The sequence below is a fragment of the Culex pipiens genome, chromosome 3 (genome assembly GCF_016801865.2).
Source record: "Culex pipiens pallens isolate TS chromosome 3, TS_CPP_V2, whole genome shotgun sequence".
In the NCBI taxonomy this organism is placed as follows: domain Eukaryota; kingdom Metazoa; phylum Arthropoda; class Insecta; order Diptera; family Culicidae; genus Culex; species Culex pipiens.
Window position 1 is genome coordinate 147426037 of NC_068939.1, and position 20771 is coordinate 147446807.

The 20771-nt window shown below is 45.2% G+C and overlaps 1 protein-coding gene across 1 annotated transcript; it reads right to left on the minus strand.

Moving 5' to 3' along the window:
• Positions 1 to 10135: 10135 nt before the first annotated feature.
• Positions 10136 to 20290, minus strand: LOC120432183 (uncharacterized). The gene is made up of 3 exons (XM_039597323.1): positions 20177 to 20290; positions 18575 to 20071; positions 10136 to 13771 (listed from the first exon to the last, which is right to left on the minus strand). The coding sequence occupies exons 1-3, from the start codon at positions 20288 to 20290 to the stop codon at positions 10136 to 10138; spliced, it is 5247 nt and encodes a 1748-aa protein (XP_039453257.1).
• Between the last annotated feature and the right edge of the window lie 481 nt (positions 20291 to 20771).

A 20771-nucleotide genomic window follows, 5' to 3' on the forward strand; every position in this document is an offset into this window, starting at 1 on the left:
TTTGTTCGAAGAATAACTAAAAATGTTATAAGTCTGTTATTACAATAACATTCCAATAACAAAAAAATCATAACGGCGAATAACAAATCTTGTTATAAATAACATAAAATGTTATTGGCCTAGAATTTTCAAATATCAAAAAATGTTATTCCCAAGTTAATTCCGTCTGCTCGGGACGCAGCTTTATGGAATACTTTTATCATGAATTTCAATAACCAATATCTCAATACCACCAGTTTCCACAAAACCAACTCTCCAAACAATGATTGCTTTGTTCTGAAAATTGGTCAAGTTCGCAGTACAGTCCCACAAGTGGAGACAAACAAATCTAATTGCGTGAAATCATATTTGATGGAGAATGGACAACAAAAATAATTTTCCCGAAAATTTAAGCAACCAACATAAAAGGAAACCCCACGTCAAAATAATGCTTCGCCAAAAACAGCCAAGTTTGAACACTGCCTCACACAAACACAGAGTTAATAGCTGTCGATTGTTATTGATGAGTTTTTTTTTTCGCAAATAAAGGAGGAGGGGGGTGGAGGTGTCTCCCACCATTCTCCTTCCGCCCCAAAGTTGGGTCTGCACTCGTGAGCACGTGTTTCCCGTTTTCGGTAATTAGTAGGAAAAATGTCACAAAAATGAACTTTTTTTCGCCATCAAAAAGCTCCACAAGCAGAAGAAAAGCCGAAAACTCATTAAATTATCGCGGTCACCAGTCGTGGCTCAAAGGGTGCGGGGGTGGTCCTTTCCCCTGTTGCACACGCGGACGGAAAAACAACAACCCCTACACCCCGTTCAGCGAAACCATCAAAAGAACCGGGGCCACAAAATGCTATTAACTGGTATTTATTACTGGCGGGGCGAAAATACTGATAAATACGACTATTAATTAATTAGGCGAGGTTTTCTCTACGGCTCCCTTTCCAAGAGAGAGAGAGAGAAATCAGAAATTGACTCGACTTCGATGATGGACTGTAGGAAGTTGGACCGAGGAGGACGACCTACTCCCCTGAGGGTTGAAAGAGTGATTTGAGACTAGGGGTAGCTGCAATTGTAGGGTATCGGAGCCGAAAATTCAACCTTAGTAAATATTCCGAAACCAAATCAAAAACAAAATATACTCAATAAAATTATATTTTTGCTTCAATTTCAACTCTACTATTAAAAGAATAACGGAAGAAAACCGGAAAACGATTTTATTTATATTTTTTATTTGGTTCAAACATGGGAAAGGCAAAAAAAATTTGACATTTTTTCACCCGTACGGTTTTGGCTAAGTTGTAGTTATTGATGAGAACTATTGAGAAAAAATAGGTACCCGAGCAGACGGAAACACCGCGGGAATAACATTTTTTGATATTGGAAAATACTAGGCCAATAACATTTTATGTTATTTATAACAAGATTTGTTATTCGCCGTTATGATTTTTTTGTTATTGGATTGTTATTGTAATAACAGACTAATAACATTTTGAGTTATTCTTTTAACAAATCTTTGTTATTATTTTTTATTATTTTAACAACTAATCCGATCATCCCAATAACAGTTTGAGGTATTCTTCCATGACAAAATATGTTATTCTCAAGTTGTTCTGGCTTTCAATCAATATCAGACCGATAATAAATTTTGTTATGATAACATAAACTGTTATTGAACTCTTATGCAGAAATGGATTTTGCAAGAATATTCCATAACACTTTCTGTTATTTTAACAGTATTTGTTATTGAAACGGCATGAATTTTGTTATTACCGTCTGTTCGGGTACAAGGGGAAAAAATTGCCGATATTTGAAAAAAAAAAAGAAATTTCATTCATAAATATTTTTGACCAAATTTTTAATGCAATATCGAATTTGCAATCGAAAAGTACTGTACATATTTTTGATAAAGTGCACTGATTTCAAAATATAGCCACTAAAAGTTAAATTTTACTGAACAATTTCAGTATTTCGATTATTTTAAATTAATTCTTGAACATTTTTTTTTTGAAAACCCGGGCAGACGGTAATAACAAAATTCATGCCATTTCAATAACAAACACTGTTAAAATAACAGAAAGCGTTATTGAATCTTCTTGAAAAATAAATTTTTGCATAATAGATTAATAACAGTTTATGTTATCATAACAAAATTTGTTATTGGTCTGTTTTTGGTTTAAAGCCAAAACAACTTTGGAATAACATAATTTGTTATGGAAGAATACCTCCAACTGTTATTGGGATGATCGGATTAGTTGTTAAAATAACAAAATAATAACAAAAATTTGTTTGAAGAATAATTGAAAAAGTTATAAGTCTGTTATGACAATAACAATCCAATAACAAAAAAATCATAACGACGAATAACAAATCTATTTATAAATAACATAAAATGTTATTGGCCAAGTATTTTCAAATATCAGAAAATGTTATTCTTTAGTTATTTCCGTCTGCTCGGGAAGTTCAGAAAATTCCCACTAAAATAAAAGTTTCCACGTGGTTTACGAATGGCCCCATGCCAATATCTCAGCAACTAATGGTCCAAATTTCAATGTCCAAAAATGATTTTTTTTTTTGAAATTTGTTAATCTTTTCGCAATTTTTGTTTGAATATTTTAAAACAGAGACTTACTTTTAAATGGGCCAAACTATAAATGTTACGCACATTTGAGATGCCTCGATGAAAAAAAATAATTTTTTTATGAATTATAAAGATTTGAGCTAAATCAACAAATATAACAAAAATTGTTGAAATCCGGTGGAGTTAGCGGGGGGGGGGGGGGGGGTTGTGATAATCCCTGATATATGTATTTTGTTTTGAATGGACAGGGGGCTTTGAGATTTCAAAAAAGATTTTTTTAGATACATACCAATCAGCATAGCGCACCAGGTACGCGTGCTGTAGCAAGAAGGCGCTTCCATCTTTCTCGGTCTTGGGCTGCTACTCTCCAATTTCCCAGGTTACAGATCTTCCGGATATCACCATTCACTTGATCTCCCCACCGTGCGCGCGGTTTCCCTGCTCTCCTGCCTGTACCGCCAGCTGGTTCGGCGCGGTCAAAAAGCAGTCTGACAGGCTGGCTCTCGTCCATTCGGGCGACATGGCCGGCCCACCTGAGCCTCCCGATCTTCGCCTGGGTGGCGATGGTCGGTTCTTCAAGAAACGCGTGCAGTTGGTGGTTCATGCGTCGTCGCCACACTCCGTCAGACACCTGCACTCCACCGTAGATCGTTCGTAGCACCTTCCGTTCGAAAACTCCAAGGGCACGTTCGTCCTCCTGCCGCATCGTCCAGGTCTCGTGGCCATAGAGGACTACCGGTCTAATCAGTGTTTTGTACATCGTCAGCTTCGTGCGGCGTTGCACCCGATCCGAAGTGAGGGTCTTCCGTAATCCGAAGTACGCACGATTCCCAGCAAAAATACGAGTCCGGATCTCTTTGCTGGTGTCGTTGTCGGCGGTTACCAGCGATCCCAAGTACACGAACTCGCTCACCTCCTCCAACAGGGGTGAGGCTTGGGGGGGCAACATCCTTCGATCCCCTTCCTCTCATGTACTTCGTCTTCGTCGTATTCATGCCAAGTCCTACACGCCTTGCTTGTACCTTCAGTCGGGTGTAGACGTCCTTCACCGTCTCCAGGTTTCTTGCCACAATGTCGATGTCATCGGCAAAAGCAAGCAACTGGTAGGACCTGTTCATGATCGTGCCACTCGTGTCAATGCCCGCTCTTCGAATGATGCCCTCAAGGACGATGTTGAACAGCGCACAGGATAAGCCATCACCTTGCCGCAGCCCTCGGCGTGATCCAAAGGGTTCCGCTAAATCCCCCGAAACACGCACGTGACACATCACACCATCCAAGGTAGCCTTGATCAGCCGAGTCAGTTTATACGGAAATCCGTTCTCGTGCATGATCTGCCATAGCTGTTCGCGGTCGACTGTATCGTACGCTGCCTTGAAATCGATGAAGATGTGATGTGTGGGCACGTTGTACTCACGGCATTTCTCGAGGATCTGCCGGAGCGAGAAAATTTGGTCCGTGGTGACCCGAGCGCCAGTAAACCCCGCTTGATAGGGGCCCACGAACCTCCGTGCGTACGGTGTCAGCAGACGGCAGAGGATCTGGGAGAGGATTTTATAGGCCGCGTTGATAAGCGTGATACCGCGGTAGTTGCCGCAGTCCAGCTTATCGCCCTTTTTGTAGATCGGGCACACGACACCGTCCATCCATTCCTTCGGTAACTTCTCCTCCTCCCAGATCTTGGAGATCACGCAGTGAAGCGCCCTCGCCAGTTTCTCTCCTCCATATTTGAAGAGCTCACCGGGTAACCGATCCTTGCCGGCAGCTCTGTTGTTCTTCAGCTTCCTGATCTCCCTCTTCACCGTCTCTAGATCAGGCGCCGGGAACTGTTCATCAGCTGCGGGCGCTCCAAGGTTGACTCCAACGCCGTCCCTGTTCGCTTCATCGCCGTTGAGGTGCTCGTTGAAGTACTGCTTCCACCTGTCCAACACCTCGCTTTTGTTCACGATCAGGTTTCCTTCGTTGTCCCTGCACACATCGGCTCGCGGCACAAAGCCTTTGCGGGACCGGTTCACCTTCTCGTAGAACTTTCGCGACTCGTTAGCTCGGAATAGCTGCTCCATTTCTGCGCAGTCCCGGTCTTCCTGCTGGCGCTTCTTGAGCTTGAAGACCGCGACCTGCCGATTCCGAGCCTGCCTGTATCGTTCCACGTTCCCTCTCGTCGCCTTGTGCAGCTTCTTGTCGTAAGCTGCTTTCTTCTCGGCGATAATCTGTTGGCACTCGTCGTCGTACCAATCATTCCGACTGACTCGGATCGCACTACCCAGTGTGGCTTCCGCTGCACTGCCGATGGCTGAGCGAATACGGCTCCAACCATCTTCGAGCGAGGCTGCGCCAAGATCCTCCTCACCTGGCAGATTCGCTTCCAGCTGCTGCGCGTAACTGTGGGCCACTTCCCCGTTCTGGAGACACGCGGTGTTGAACGGAGGGGCCCGCCGACTTCGGCGTTGGTTGAACACCGTCGACAGTTTTGAGCGCATGTCAACTCCAACTAGGTAGTGGTCCGAGTCAATATTCGCACCGCGAAAGGTGCGCACGTGCGTTACGTCCGAGAAGAATCGGCCATCGATCAGGACGTGGTCGATTTGCGTTTTCGTCCGTTGGTCAGGTGATGTCCAGGTGGCTTTGTGGATGTCCTTGCGAGGAAAATAGGTGCTCCTGACCACCATTCCACGGGAGGCTGCAAAGTCGATGCAGCGTTGGCCGTTGTCGTTCGTGACCGCGTGTAGGCTTTCTGAACCTATTGTCGGTCGAAACATTTCCTCCCTTCCGAACCGAGCGTTCAAATCCCCAATGATGATTTTAACATCCTGCCGCGGACAGCCGTCGTACACATCCTCCAGCGTCGCGTAGAATGCTTCCTTCTCATCATCGGTCTTTTCTTCGTGGGGGCAGTGCACGTTGATGATGCTGTAGTTGAAGAAACGGCCTCTTATCCTCAACTTACACATCCGCTCGCTGAACGCCGTGAAGCCGAACACGCGATCCTGCATCTTGCCCCGCACGATAAAGCCGGAACCCAGCTTCTTGTCCGTGCCGCCGCTCAGAAAAAATCTGGAATTGGTCTGCTGACCTGGCCAGTTTAGCACCTGCTCCTCCTCCAAGCACACCTCCTGCAGTGCCACAACATCGAAGTTGCGAGGTTGCAACTCATTCGCTAAGGCGAATTCGAAACCCAAGAAATTCAAAGACCTGCAGTTCCAGGAGCCGAGTCGCCAATCGGTGGTCTGCTTTTCTATGGGCTTCTGCCGTTTGTTCCGGATTTCTAGCCTTCTTGCCATTCGCGATCCTCTTTTTCGGTAGGCAGCCTTATCAGGGCTGCGCTACCTAGTCTCGGGGTGGAGAACCACCTAAGGGCTACCGAGACCTAGCCCCGGTTTTCTCACGCTACCGTAACGGGGCTTTTATCTCGAAGCCTAACGGTCTTCATATCCGGAAGAGGACGTCCTGCGTTCGTGCGTGTATGCGCTTCACTTTACAGCACAGAATTTTTCACAACAGCACAATAAAATAACTTTTATTTTATTTTAGCAAAAAAAAAGTTAAAAACTTTTCTCGTTTCCTTTTTTTCTAAAACCGCACTCTCAGCACACCGCGCGCGGTTTCGTATAGTGTGTGTATACGCACTCGACACAACAGCACTGCCACAGGTCTTGTTGCTACACCACACTTCTTGCTTTGTTCTGCCTGTTTATCCCGCGACGACGACGATGGATGGCAAAAATAATTTCACTGTTGTTGCCCGGCCGTCGATTGCGGGTCAATTATAACGCACTATGCCGGTCCGCGACGCACTCCGGCGTTAATTGATAACACTCACGGTCGCGGCGGAACGGTAATTCGGCGGTTCTAAGGACACTTTCACGGAGCCGTACCAAGGTGCAAACTTCAACGCGCGACGCACTTTTTTAGAATGAAACACAAATTTATAATTTAACAAATACACGGCGAGTTTTCTGGGCAACCTTAAATAGTCATCACTACTTTCAAATGTGTCTTATAGGAAATTTTCTCAGCTTTCCAATGCTTCTAAGAGCGAAATGATTCATCGAAAAATTCTCAGATATCTAGTTTTTGAGTTTCTTGTTCTAAATTCCTTTATTTTTTATTGGAAACTTTTTATTAACAGTTTGTGAAACTTGTCAAATGATGTGTTTCGTGTGTCATTTACTTATCAGAATGTGCAAAACAAGACAAGAAACAACTTTGTAGAAGGTTGCAATCCACTTAACATTTTAAAAATGAAGTTTCAACCGAATTTTTGAAGATATAGGATTTATTCAAAAATTTAAAGCATAAAGCCGTATTTAAATATGATTTTTACAAGAACAAATTGAGTTTAACATATTTTTTGTTTACAAATAACACATGTCTGCTCTGATTTAGCTTGGAATAAGCTGATGCAACCTAATTTAGTTTTACTAGATTTTTATCAATAAAATATCAATAAAAGTCATATTTCCTAAACCAAACATTAACCAGTTGCATGGATACAAAACATGTTTAATACTCGAAATTGAACTACAAATTACTGTTGCAAGCTGCAGGAGAAATACTTTTCATGAGTATGAATTGTTTTTTTTTTTAGTTTTCTTGTATGAAATGATCAAGGAATCAACAATATTATAGAAGTCTTATAAATCTTATCTTTTAAAACATTTTACAAATACTTTGACTTTTGTTCAACTAGTTTGGAATGGAAGTTTCTGTTGGATTTTTTGTTAAATAAATACTATAAAAGTTTTGTTTAAACCAAAAAAAAGTTTGTAACGATGTTTTCAACATTCAGAAAACACACAAATTTTACTCCTACTTTTAAATGCATTTTCAACAAAAAAACATGTCATTGTTTTTCTTTATTTTATACTCATGAGAATATGACTTTTGAAGCTTGCAACAGTAATTTGTAGTAAATTTTCGATTTTAAATCATGTTTTGTATCCATGTTCCCGGGTCATATTTGATTCATAAAAATCCAATAATATCCTTAACAATCTCAAATCTGCAAAAAATTCGGTTGTATCGGCTAAATCAGAGCAGACACGTGATACTTTTACATAACGATTATGTTATTATCTTTTAATTCATGTTAAAAACATATTATATTGCGGTTTTATGTTTTTAATTTCTGAATAAATCGCACATTTTCAGAATTTCAGCTAAACATAATTTGCAAAATGTTTAGCGATTTGCAACCTTCTACAAAGCTGTTTCTTGTCTTATTTTGCACATTTTGAAGAATAAATAACACATAAAACACATAATATGACAAGATTTCAGAACTGTTATTTAAAAAAAAAATCACTTCAAATCAATGTCCAAAATGAAGATTTTATGTTTTTCCCTCAGTTAAAAAAAAAATCAGTAGGTAAAGGAGCAAACAACAGGAACAAACGGCCCCACAGTGTCTTAAATACCGTTATTAGAAAGAAAAAATACCAGTTCTTAAATTATACACCATTCGATTGGTATGACCTCAGAGAATCTATCTCTATCTCGATTTACGCACGTTCAAAAATGTAAGTACTATTTTTTCACGATTAACTCATAAATGCAACCTTTAATTGCACAACTAAGTAACTAAATTTCACTTTTTGTGTGTTAAACATGTGCGTTCCTTGGACACCAAGTTTTAAATTCACCATTTCATGCGGCAAATTATTGAAAAACACGTCTTTATTCGAATGAGATATCGAACAATGAAGCTCGGATTCGTGATCAGGGACAAAAATTACCGCTCAGGACAAATTTTCATGAAAAGTTGGTGAAGGATGATCCATTTGAGATATTTTTAGTTTTGAAAAGAATAGATCTATGGGCCATTCGTATTCGTCGATTTGCGAAAACGTACAGAAAACGCCCAATAACATCAAACTGGGTAACAGCGCCATTTGGTGTACATTTCATACCCAGAAACACAAATGAGCAACTGGGCAGCCCCCCCGCTAAGCACCGGCTTCGATTCCATCGATCTCTAGAAGCCGACTCAAGGTTCGATTGGTCGAGGGGCCCCACCACATCCTGATGCCATTCATTTATTGGTCCCGGTGGGAAAATGGCTTTGTTTTCGATTCTCCGTTCGGAGCTGGGGTGGTCAAGGTTTTTCAGTGGGAGGTTTCCACTGTACGCAGAAAAGGCCGCAGCTTTTAGTGAAGAATAAGCCTTTCGAGGAAACCATCGGACAAAGAAGACAAAGGCGGACTTATTGATGATTATTGGAAGCGGTTTTTTGATGGAAATTGATTTTTTTTTCATTATATTGATCATTCTATGTAGAATGTTCATTTTTCAAAACAATTGCAAAGATTGCTTCCTACAGATAACTATAATTACATTTCTGACCATTACTTTAGGTGGATTTATCCAACATCCTTCCTGGAACACTCGTTACTGCAAGCAACGTTTTCCGCACGAAATCCCTAGATCGGGGCCTTCCGTCACATCAAACGCGAAGCTTCTTGACTGTCATCTGGAATCGACTTTAACCCTCACAGTGACAATTTCCATTATTACAAAGATTGACATGATGTTTTGTTAAATGACAATGTATTTCCTTGAAAATGATTGTCATTATTGAGTTATCGACACATTCCTTACAATAATAAATATATTTAAAAAGATTCTTGATTGGCCACGGCCAAGTTGGTAACCCAAGCAGACGGAAATAACGTGGGAATAACATTTTTTGATGTTTGAAAATACTAAGACAATAACATTTTTTGTTATTTATAACAAGATTTGTTATTCGTTGGTATGAGCTTTTTGTTATTGAATTGTTATTGTAATAACAGACTAATAACATTTTTAGTGTTCGGACCCAATCCCGTCTGGCCACGAAACGCGTTCTCACCTGTACCGTTTGCGCTGTCGCTCCTTTCTACGTTGTGTCTAGTTGTTGTGTTGTCCTCCGTGTGTTGTGTCGTCCTTCTGCGTCCCTGAAATCCTTCCTTCCCGTGCACGTTTTCCTCTTCTCTTTCTTTGCAGGTTCTACAGGTATTTTCCGGACAGCAGCGGTAGCAGAATCACAGGTAAGTACCCGGGTAAGTATGGTCTTCCACAGGTAATGAAAACGACGACTTTAGGACGTAAAAACTACAATTTTATTCCGCACAAAGAACTTCTTTCTTCTTCCTTTATTTTGCGTAAAACGTAAACAAATCTCCTCAGAGAAACGCGAGACGACGACCGGCTGCGACGACGATTTATTTGTACTGATACTACACTCAAGCAGTGCAAAAAGGAATGCAAATAAACTACGCGATAGTGCGCGTGATCTGCACGATCAACCACACCACTACAGTTGCCCTGCCGTGTGCACACACAAGATAGAAAATTATAGCAAGATAAAAATTTATGCTACACGGCAGGGTGACAACTCAACTTGCTATCGCGACCGAACATTCCGGCCACCAAAATTCTGTAAGAATTTAAACTATCAAAATCAACTAAACCTATTTTGCTTCCTTAGCGACTTAAACCTAGCACTGTTCAAATTCAAAATAATCTTCTTAGCGCCTTCTTCGCCCATCTCCGTTGCGCTGCATGGATGTCGGTCGACAGCGATTCCTCCGATCACGGTGCGCCTTGTGACGGTTGAGGGTTGAAGGCGTTCGAAGTCTGCCCGATCGAGTCCCTCTCGAAAGGCAGCAAGCAAACTCGGGATGCTTGTCGCTTGTAGACAGCACCGTTCGGCAGGCGCAGCTTCACGACCCGGACGACGCCATCAGGGCCGGGGTAGACCTCGACGATGCGGGCAAGAGGCCACTCGATTGCCGCCTTGTTGTCCTCCTTGAGGACAACCATCTGGCCAGCCTTCAGCTGGATTGCTTGCGGGAACTTCTGGTTCTGATTGTGGAGTTGCGAGATGTACTCTCGCCTCCACCGCTTCCAGTGCTGCTGCACCAGTTGTTGCAGCTGCTGGTAATGCTGCAGCCGGTTCGTGGGGATGTCCGAATAGTCCGGATCTGGGATCGCCAGCAGCGACGTTCCGGTCAGAAAGTGCCCTGGTGTGAGCACGTCCAGCTCGTCCGGATCCTCAGACAGTGGAGTAAGCGGACGGGAATTCATCGCTGCTTCGATTTGCGCGAGGACAGTAATCATGTCCTCGAACGAGAGTTGTCGCTGGCCGAGCACGCGGATGAGCGACGTCTTGGCGGACTTTACCGCCGCCTCCCACAAGCCACCGAAATTCGGCGCTCTCGGTGGGATAAACTTCCAGTCGATGCCACGACGAGTAGCTTCGTTGGTGACCTCCTCGATCACCGTAGGGTCTTGCAACAGATCGTAGAGCTCTCGCAGATGGTTGCTAGCTCCCTGAAAGTTCAGGCCGTTGTCCGAGTGGACTTCCGAGGGCAGGCCTCGGCGCGCAACGAAACGTCGCAGGGCCGCAAGAAACGCCGCGGTCGTCAGATCCCCTACCAGCTCAAGGTGGACCGCTTTTGTGCTGAAGCACACGAACACGGCGATGTACGCCTTCAGCGCAGCCGCTCGACGGTGTGCGGGCTTCAGGTAGACCGGGCCACAATAATCTACACCGGTGACGGTGAACGGACGAGAGGGAGTTGTACGAGGCTTTGGGAGTTGACCAGGGGGTTGCTTGACAGGGACAGGGTTGCTTCGGAAACATCGCACACAGTTCCGATACGTGTAGGTTGCCAGTTGTTTGCCACTTAGCGGCCAAAACTCCTGGCGAACTTGAGCGAGCGTCATACGAGGACCAGAGTGGAGTGAAATTGCGTGGTACGCGACGGCTACTTGTCGCGTGAAAGTGTGACTGTTCGGGAGTATCATGGGATGTCGGGTGGAAAACGATTCGCCTGCGAGTCTAAGCCGGCCACCAACACGGAGTACGCCCTGCTGATCCAGAAACGGGTTCAACAGCTTCAACGACGAATGGGCGGGCACGAGTCGGTGGTTCGCGAGTGCCTTGATCTCCGTGGCGAAAGGTTCCTGCTGCACACTGCGCACCAGCGCCAGTTTAGCTTCCTTCAGCTCGCCAACGGTGAGGTACGACGTTGTGGATGGCTTCTTGCGACGCTGACAGTTCCGAGCAAACCTCATGCAGTACGCCGTGATCCTCAGCAGCTTCCAATAGCACGCGTAGCGATCGATGAGCGGGTGAGGTTCCGGGGATTCCGACACCACCAGAATGTTCTTCTTCTTCTCCAACAGTTCTTCGGCCGGATCTTCGGTCTCCTCGTGCTTCGCCTTGCTCCAATACTCCTCGAATGCCTCCAACCAGTGCGGACCTTGAAACCACAGACGCAGTCCAACGAGATCCTTCGGCATCACGCCGCGCGAAACGAGGTCCGCCGGATTCTCCGTCCCCTTGACATGGTTCCAACGATGTCCCTTCGTCAGCTCCTGAATGTGCGAGACTCGGTTCGCGACGAACGTTGGCCAGACGTACGATGGCGACTTGAGCCACGCCAGCACGACTGTCGAATCTGACCAAAACCAAGTTTCCGTACCCTCCATCTTGAGAGCTTGGACCACTCTACTGTACAGCCTCGCTGCCATCAGAGCCGCGCACAGCTCCAGTCTTGCTAGAGTGACCTTCTTCAAACCTGCAGGCCGCGACTTCGCCGCCAACAGGCAAATCTTGACCCGTCCCGATGGGTCAACTGAGCGAACGTATATGCATGCTCCGTATGCAGCCTCCGATGCGTCCGCAAACACATGGAACTCGACGTGCGCTGGATTCTCCACGAATGCGCACCTGTCGACTGCTATCTTGGCTAACTCGGGTAGTTGCTGGTGGAATTCCGTCCATTGTGTCGCCAGCGCCGGCGCCAACGGGTCGTCCCACCCTTGCGTCGCTACCCACAGCAGCTGCATCCGGATTTTGGCCCATGATATCACCGGGGCAGTGATTCCGCTCGGATCCCACAGCTGGGCGATTATCGAGTAGACCCTTCTTCTGGTCCACGGTCCGCTCACGGACAAACTCGACACGTCGATTCCCAGCACATCTGGCCCAGGTTGCCAGTTGATGCCCAGCGTCTTCACCTGCTCCTGGTCGAAGTTGAGCTTGGTCTGCGTCCCCAGGTCGTCCGCAGCCAGCCCCGCCAACGCCCCTGTGGCGTTCGACACCCACTTGCGCAGCCTGAAACCGCCCTTCAGCAGCAGCTGCTCCAGCTCTTGCCGCAGCAAAAGCGCTTCTTCCTCGGATTCCGCTCCTCCGATGAAGTCGTCGACGTAGAAATCCCGCAGCAGTGCTTCCCTCGCACGTTGGTACACTTCACCTTCATCATGCGCCAGTTGCTGGAGACATCTTGTCGCTAGGTACGACGATGGGGCCAGGCCGAAAGTGACCCGAAGCATCTCGTACGTCCGAATGGGCTCCGACGGTGACGGCCTCCACAAGATCCGCTGCAGAGGAGTGTCGTCGGAATGCACCTTGACCTGCAAGTACATCTTCTCGATGTCAGCGACGAGAGCAACCTGCTTCTTCCGGAAACGAAGCACCAGGTCGAAAAGCGGGTCCTGGAGAACTGGACCTACCATCAGCGCCTCATTCAACGAATGATTTGACGTCGTCTTCGCCGAACCATCAAACACCGGTCGAATCTTCGTGGTTGTGCTCGATTCCTTGAACACCGGATGGTGAGGAAGGTAGCACTCAAGGCGCGTGTCGCCCTTCAGCTCCTCCTCCGATACCAATCTCATGTGGTCCTGCTCGAGATACGTGTGAATCGCTTCGCTGTAACGCACCCGTAGCCCTTCGTCTTTACCGAGTCTGCGCTCGAGCTGCATCAATCGTCGTACCGCCATATCCCTGGATTCGCCGATCATCTTCTCAAAGCCCAAGCGCTTCGGAAGCCGCACCACGTACCTTCCCGTAGTGTCGCGTGAAAACGTCGTCTGGAAGTGCTCCTCGCAATCCTGCTCTTCTTGTGTCCGCTTCGGTGCCTCCTGCAGCTCTTCGATGGTCCAAAACCGCTCGATTTTCTCCTCCAGGGTCGCGTTAACCGAAACATGACAACTCGGGACAGGGTTGAGGCTTCCCAAGTCCGTCTTCCCTGCTGCTATCCAACCAAAAACCGTGTTGACAAACAGCGGAAGACCTTCACCAGGACGCTGGATCTGTACCTGACCGCCATTCAACAGCAAGAACTCGTAGAAGTGCTCCAATCCCAACAGCAGGTCAATCGGAGCGCGCTTGTTGAAACCGGGATCCGCCAGAACCATATCCGACGGGAGGTTCCACTCGCCGATGGCAATGGGGTCGGGTCAATCGGCAGAAAACCGATCGGCAGAATGCCGAATGGCAGAATGCCAAAAGGCAGAAAATCACATGGCAGAAAGGACAAATAGCAGAATAGGTCAAATGGCAGAATATTAAATGGCGGAAAAGGTCAATCAGCAGAAAATTAAAAAGCAGAAAATTAATTGGAAGAATAAGTCAAAGAGCCGAAAAATCCAAAGGCAGAAAAATCAAAAGGCAGAAAAATTAAAAAGCAGAAAAGTTAAATGGCAGAACGTTAATAAGCAGAAAAATTAATTGGCAGAAAATTAATTAGCAGAAAATTAAATGGCAGAAAGTTGATCTGCAGAAAAAATAAATAGCAGAAAATTAAATGGCAGAAAATTAAACGGCAGAATAGTTAGTTGGCAGAATAGTTAAATGGCAGAATAGTCAAATAGCAGAACAGCCAAATGGCAGAATAATCAAATGGCGGAATAATTAATTAGCAGAAGAGTTGAATGGCAGAATAGTTAAATGGCAGAATGTCAAATGGCAGAATAAATAATTCACAGGAGAGTTGAATGGCAGAATAGTCCAATGGCAGAACAGTCAAATGGCAGAATAGTCAAACGGCAGAATAGTCCAATGGCAGAACAGTCAAATGGCAGAATAGTCAAATGGCAGAATTCACTTGATTTAATATTAATAGTACGTTCATTTGAAGTGCCGGTGCGGCACTGAGTGCCGCACTCGTCAGTGCCAGTTTTGATTCAATCGAACGTCATTTGTCAGTGTGCGTGAAACTCGCATTAAACTGAAAAAATATCGAGTGCGGCACTAGAGTTTCAGTTCCAAGATGGCAGTGAAACTCGTGCGGAACTAGCGCGAGTTTTTTCCAAAGAAACACTTTGCTTATATTGTAACTTCAGTGTTTATTCAACATAAACAGTTTATCAAACAGTTCATGCAATAAAAGTAATAATTTTTAATAAATTGTACTGTTTAACATTTAGAGTCTTTTGAATAGGTCCTTTAAACATATGAAACACAATAGCTTAGACTGGTTGCAACGCGGCTCTACTTTGTTCTAGCTGTTTCATTTTTCAAATAGAACTGAAACAGACCACCCGCAACGCGGAGTTGCAGTTTTATTTTTCGAGCAGTATTTTGAAACAGGAATAAAACTGCTCGACGAGTTTGTTTCAAACGTGAGACGATTTGGAACTGGAATAGAACTCAGTTTCAAAAAAAATCAGATATATTGAGATATCCACGTATTCTTACACACACACTATGATGCTGTGTTGATAATCATACGCACACAATTAAAAGCATTTTTTGAAACAACATTTAGATCAGCGCGTTGCGAGCACCGTGTTCTAGTTTCATTTCCGCCAGTTCTAAAAAATTAAAACTGCTCGCAATTTGAAACAATTATAAAACTTCGCGCTGCAGACAGTCTTATAGGACCTTTTTTTTTTTTAAAAAAAACTATGAACCGATGGAGGTTATGTTACACATGACCAGTCTGCCCAAAAACTATGCAAGAAGCATGTTGAAATGGTGGCAAATTTTCGATTCGGACAGTACATGTGTTTAAATGGGGAGAAAGACCGCAATGTAGTACCGCCCCTTTCAAATGTTGCTCCAGCCAGCCCAGTCACGAAATATTCCAGCAGAGCTGGTTCTGCTAAAACCCTGCTAGAACGGTGGAGCATTTCTGCTAGAATGCTGTAAGAATTTCCAGCTTTGTTAGAACTGTGCTAGATCGTCGTAACTGGGAGATTTCAACCACTTGAAGCAGTGTATGCACTTGGTAAGAAACCAGTCAAGGAAAATTTCAAATGGGCAACAACAGCAGCGAAAGCAAGCCAGAGATGGTGTAGAAAACCCCCCAAAAAATCGCTTCGTTGTTCTGCTGTTCGTAAAAATGTTTTTTGACTCCTTTCCCTTTCGAGCTGCGTACTGGCCCTGTGTCCTAAATAGTTCATTAGTAACTTTTTAAAATGGCGTAACCATTAATGTAAACAAACAGTCTATCCCACTTGCTCTGGTGACAGTTATGGTTGTGTAAGAGTGAGATAGAGTTATCTACGTGCGCATGTATTGCGTGTTTGAACACGAAGGGTTTTTAGGTTAAAATTTGTACCCGCCAGCAAAAACAAATGGTACGTTCGTTTGATGGCTAGTTCGGCACTGAGTGCCGCACTCAGAGCTGTCAAAGTGTTTGTTTGAAGAAACTCGCGCTAGTTCCGCACGAGTTTCGCCGCCATCTTGGAACAGAAACTCTAGTGCCGCACTCGATATTTTTTCAGTTTCATGCGAGTTCCACGCACACTGACAAATGACGTTCGATTGAACCAAAACTGGCACCGACGAGTGCGGCACTCAGTCCCGCACCGGCTCTTCAAACGAACGTACCAAAAGTGTGCGTGAGATCGGGCTTAGATAGCTTAGATTTTGATTATACTATTTTCGAGTAGATAAATCGCCTGTAAAAACCAACTGTTTACCACGTGCACCACCACAGCTGATTTTGACAGACGAATCATTCTATAGATTTGCCTAAGTATGCGTGTCAATTTTGTTACGAACTAACACACTCTCGCGCGTGAGAGAAACCGTGGAGATCTCTATAGAGCTTTCTAAGCCCGATCTCACACACACTAGCGCACCATTTGTTTTGCTGGCTGGTACAACAAAATTTTTCGTGTACGTACACGCAATACATGCGCACGTAGATAACTCTTTATTACGCGTTCGCACATTAGGGTACCATTTCATTTTGCTTTTGTGAGAGTGTGTGCGTGCAACATGGAGTTAAACTTTTTGAAAAGCCTTGGTAAGCTTCACAGCAACTGCACAGAAAGTTTAACTCCATGTTAAGATTTGACAGCTCGATAGAGATATCCACGCGCGAGAGTGTTTTAGTTCGTAACAAAATTGACACGCATACTTAGGCAAATCGAGTAGAATGATTCGTCTGTCAAAATCAGCTGTGGTGGTGCACGTGGTAAACAGCTGGTTTTTACAGGCGATTGATCTACTCGAAAATAGTATAATCAAAATCTAAGCTATCTTAGCCCGATCTCACGCACACTTTGTTTTTGCTGGCGGGTACAAATTTTAACCTAAAAACCCTTCGTGTTCAAACACGCAATACATGCGCACGTAGATAACTCTATCTCACTCTTACACAACCATAACTGTCACCAGAGCAAGTGGGATAGACTGTTTGTTTACATTAATGGTTACGCCATTTTAAAAAGTTACTAAGGAACTTTTTAGGACACAAGGCCAGTACGCAGCTCGAAAGGGAAAGGAGTCAAAAAACATTTTTACGAACAGCAGAACAACGAAGCGATTTTTTGGGGGGTTTTCTACACCATCTCTGGCTTGCTTTCGCTGCTGTTGTTGCCCATTTGAAATTTTCCTTGACTGGTTTCTTACCAAGTGCATACACTGCCTCAAGTGGTAGAAATCTCCCAGTTACGACGATCTAGCACAGTTCTAACAAAGCTGGAAATTCTTACAGCATTCTAGCAGAAATGCTCCACCGTTCTAGCAGGGTTTTAGCAGAACCAGCTCTGCTGAAATATTTCGTGACTGGGCTGGCTGGAGCAACATTTGAAAGGGGCGGTACTACATTGCGGTCTTTCTCCCCATTTAAACACATGCACTGTCCGAATCGAAAATTTGCCACCATTTCAACATGCTTCTTGCATAGTTCTTGGGCAGACTGGTCATGTGTAACATAACCTCCATCGGTTCATAGTTTTTTTTTTTTTTAAAAAAAAGGTCCTATAAGCTATTGTGTTTCATATGTTTAAAGGACCTATTCAAAAGACTCTAAATGTTAAACAGTACAATTTATTAAAAATTATTACTTTTATTGCATGAACTGTTTGATAAACTGTTTATGTTGAATAAACACTGAAGTTACAATATAAGCAAAGTGTTTCTTTGGAAAAACTCGCGCTAGTTCCGCACGAGTTTCGCTGCCATCTTGGAACTGAAACTCTAGTGCCGCACTCGATATTTTTTCAGTTTAATGCGAGTTCCACGCACACTGACAAATGACGTTCGATTGAATTAAAACTGGCACCGACGAGTGCGGCACTCAGTGCCGCACCGGCACTTCCAATGAACGTACTATTAATATTAAATCAAGTGAATTCTGCCGTTTGACTATTCTGCCATTTGACTATTCTGCCATTGGACTATTCTGTCGTTTGACTATTCTGCCATTTGACTGTTCTGCCATTGGACGATTCTGCCATTCAACTCTCCTGTGAATTATTTATTCTGCCATTTGACATTCTGCCATTTAACTATTCTGCCATTCAACTCTTCTGCTAATTAATTATTCCGCCATTTGATTATTCTGCCATTTGGCTGTTCTGCCATTTGAATATTCTGCCATTTAACTATTCTGCCAACTAACTATTCTGCCGTTTAATTTTCTGCCATTTAATTTTCTGCTATTTATTTTTTCTGCTGATCAATTTTCTGCCATTTAATTTTCTGCTAATTAATTTTCTGCCAATTAATTTTTCTGCTTATTAACGTTTTGCCATTTAACTTTTCTGCTTTTTAATTTTTCTGCCTTTTGATTTTTCTGCCATTTGATTTTTCGGCTTCTTAATTTTCTGCTCATTGACCCTTTCTGCCGATTGACCTTTTCTGCCATATTATATTCTGCCATTTGACCTTTTCTGCCATTTATCATTCGGCCATTTATTTTTCTGCCGATTGAAATTTCTGCCATTTGGCATTCTGCCATTCGGCATTCTGCCGTTCGGTTTTCTGCCGATTGACCCGACCCCGATGGCAATCGTTGCCGACGGCTGGTCCTCGGTTACTCGTTTCAGTACCAGAAACTCCATCGGTACGGTATAGTTCGAGACGCGCGAGGAAATTATTGCCGACGCCGAGCTGTCAACCTGCATCCGTGCGCTGCCGACACCGGATATCGGTACGCTGACCTTCTTACGGGGCAATCGCAGCATCTGGCATAGCCGCTCCGAGATCAAATTTGCCTGCGACCCGCTATCAAGAAGTGCTCTCGCCGTGTGCAACTTTCCGTTGCAGTCTTTCACCGAAACGAGAACCGTCGATAAGAAAACGTGAATCTTCCTCGACTCCGCTGCCACGTTTGCAGCGTAAATGGTTGCCACAGAGCTCGTCAGAGCCTGCGGTGTGCTGGCCGTTCCCGTCCCTGCTGACGGTACGCTAGAACCAGCAGCCTGCTGCACCACCGGGGCCGGCCTGTTCGATGCCGAACCACGGACACCCGCTGGCTTCTCGGGGTGGATCAACGAGTGGTGCCTACCACCACACGTACTGCAGCGTGCAGCAATCGGGCACGTCCACATCCTATGTCCAACACGCAAGCAGTTCTTGCACAGCTTCTGCTCGTAGATCGTCTTGATCCGCTGCTCCACCGACAGCCTTTTAAAATCCGGACAATAAGAAGCTTGGTGAGATCCCTTGCAAACTGGACACTTCTGCGGGCCAGCATCCGTCGCAGCATTCACCACAAGCTTTGGGAAGGGCTTCTTTGCTGGCTTGCCAGAAGTCACAGGTGACGATCGCTGAACTTCCGGTTGCTGATCGACTGCAATCGCTTCGAGAACCCTCGTCTGATTCTCCAAAAACTGGATCACATCCCCGAACGTCGGGTCCGCTAGTTTCAGCGCCGCTTCCTCCCAGCTCTTCTGCGATGCATCGTCCATCTTCGACACCAACAGCTGCGTCAACAAAACTCCCCAGCCCGACGAAACCTCACCCAACTGATCCAAGATCTTCGTACACCGGTCGAAACAGTCGATCACTTCATGAATCCCACTCGCCGTCAACTTCTCCGCGCGCGGAAAATGCAACAACGCGTTGACATGCCGTTTCTTATTGAGATACTTGTTACTTGATACTTGGAGAACCGTTTGACAAGAGTATCCCACGCAATAGTTGATCTCGCTCAACTGGAGATTCTCGATTTTTCTCTCAGCCTCTTCAACCACGCATGACCGCAAATAGTGGAACTTTTGAATGGTCTTTAAATCCGGGTTGTCATGGATCAAAGACTTGAAGGTGTCATGAAAAGGCAACCACAGATCGTAATCCCCGTTAAACTTTGGCAATTCAATCTTGGGCAGATGGACGCCAGCATGCACTTTTGGTGCCCCATCGTTAGAACCAGAAGAAGGCGCAACCACCTTTGGCATCCTAGCTAGCAACCCTGCCCTTACCTCGTAATACAGATCCTCAAACCTCCTCATCATGTCCTCTCGCTGCTGCTCCTGGTCGAAGTTGAGCTTGGTCTGCGTCCCCAGGTCGTCCGCAGCCAATGTTCGGCACCAATGTTCGGACCCAATCCCGTCTGGCCACGAAACGCGTTCTCACTCTTCGAGCTTTTCCATCCGAACAGACACCAGATGCTGTTGCGTCGCCGCATCGTAGCCCTTGAGGAAACTCTTCGATCGAGTCAGGTGCGCGATGATCAGGTCCCGCTTCTTGACCAGCTTGGCCCTAGTCGACATGATGACCCAGATGGCACACTGTGGGGAAAGGTACACAAGCGAAGCACCACAAACAACGCGCTTAACGGAATGGAAAGAGGCTCACCTGTGAGCCTGTAAAACTAGGCCTTATATGTTTTACGCCCAACAGGAACAAACAGCAACTTTCCGTCCTTCCAGCAGTGAGCAGCCCAGTGACGTCACCAGCGCGGCAGTGTCACACGTCGAGAGCAGCGAGTTGTCCACCGGAGCAATCCGAGAAAGCAAAAGGGTTGCAATACACCGTCGAGCAAGAATTCGTGCCGAGTACTCACCCTGTGAGCCTGGCAGTACAGGCCTTGTAAACCAACCGTATGAAAATACGCGCCCCCGGTAAACAAAACACCTGTCCACCCACGCACAGAACTGCAGCAGTCCCCCAGTACAGCACAGGTACCGCTCGTACTCGAAACCGTCGCCAATCACACAGCAGTCGGCCGTATGTGTTCGTGATCGTCCAAAT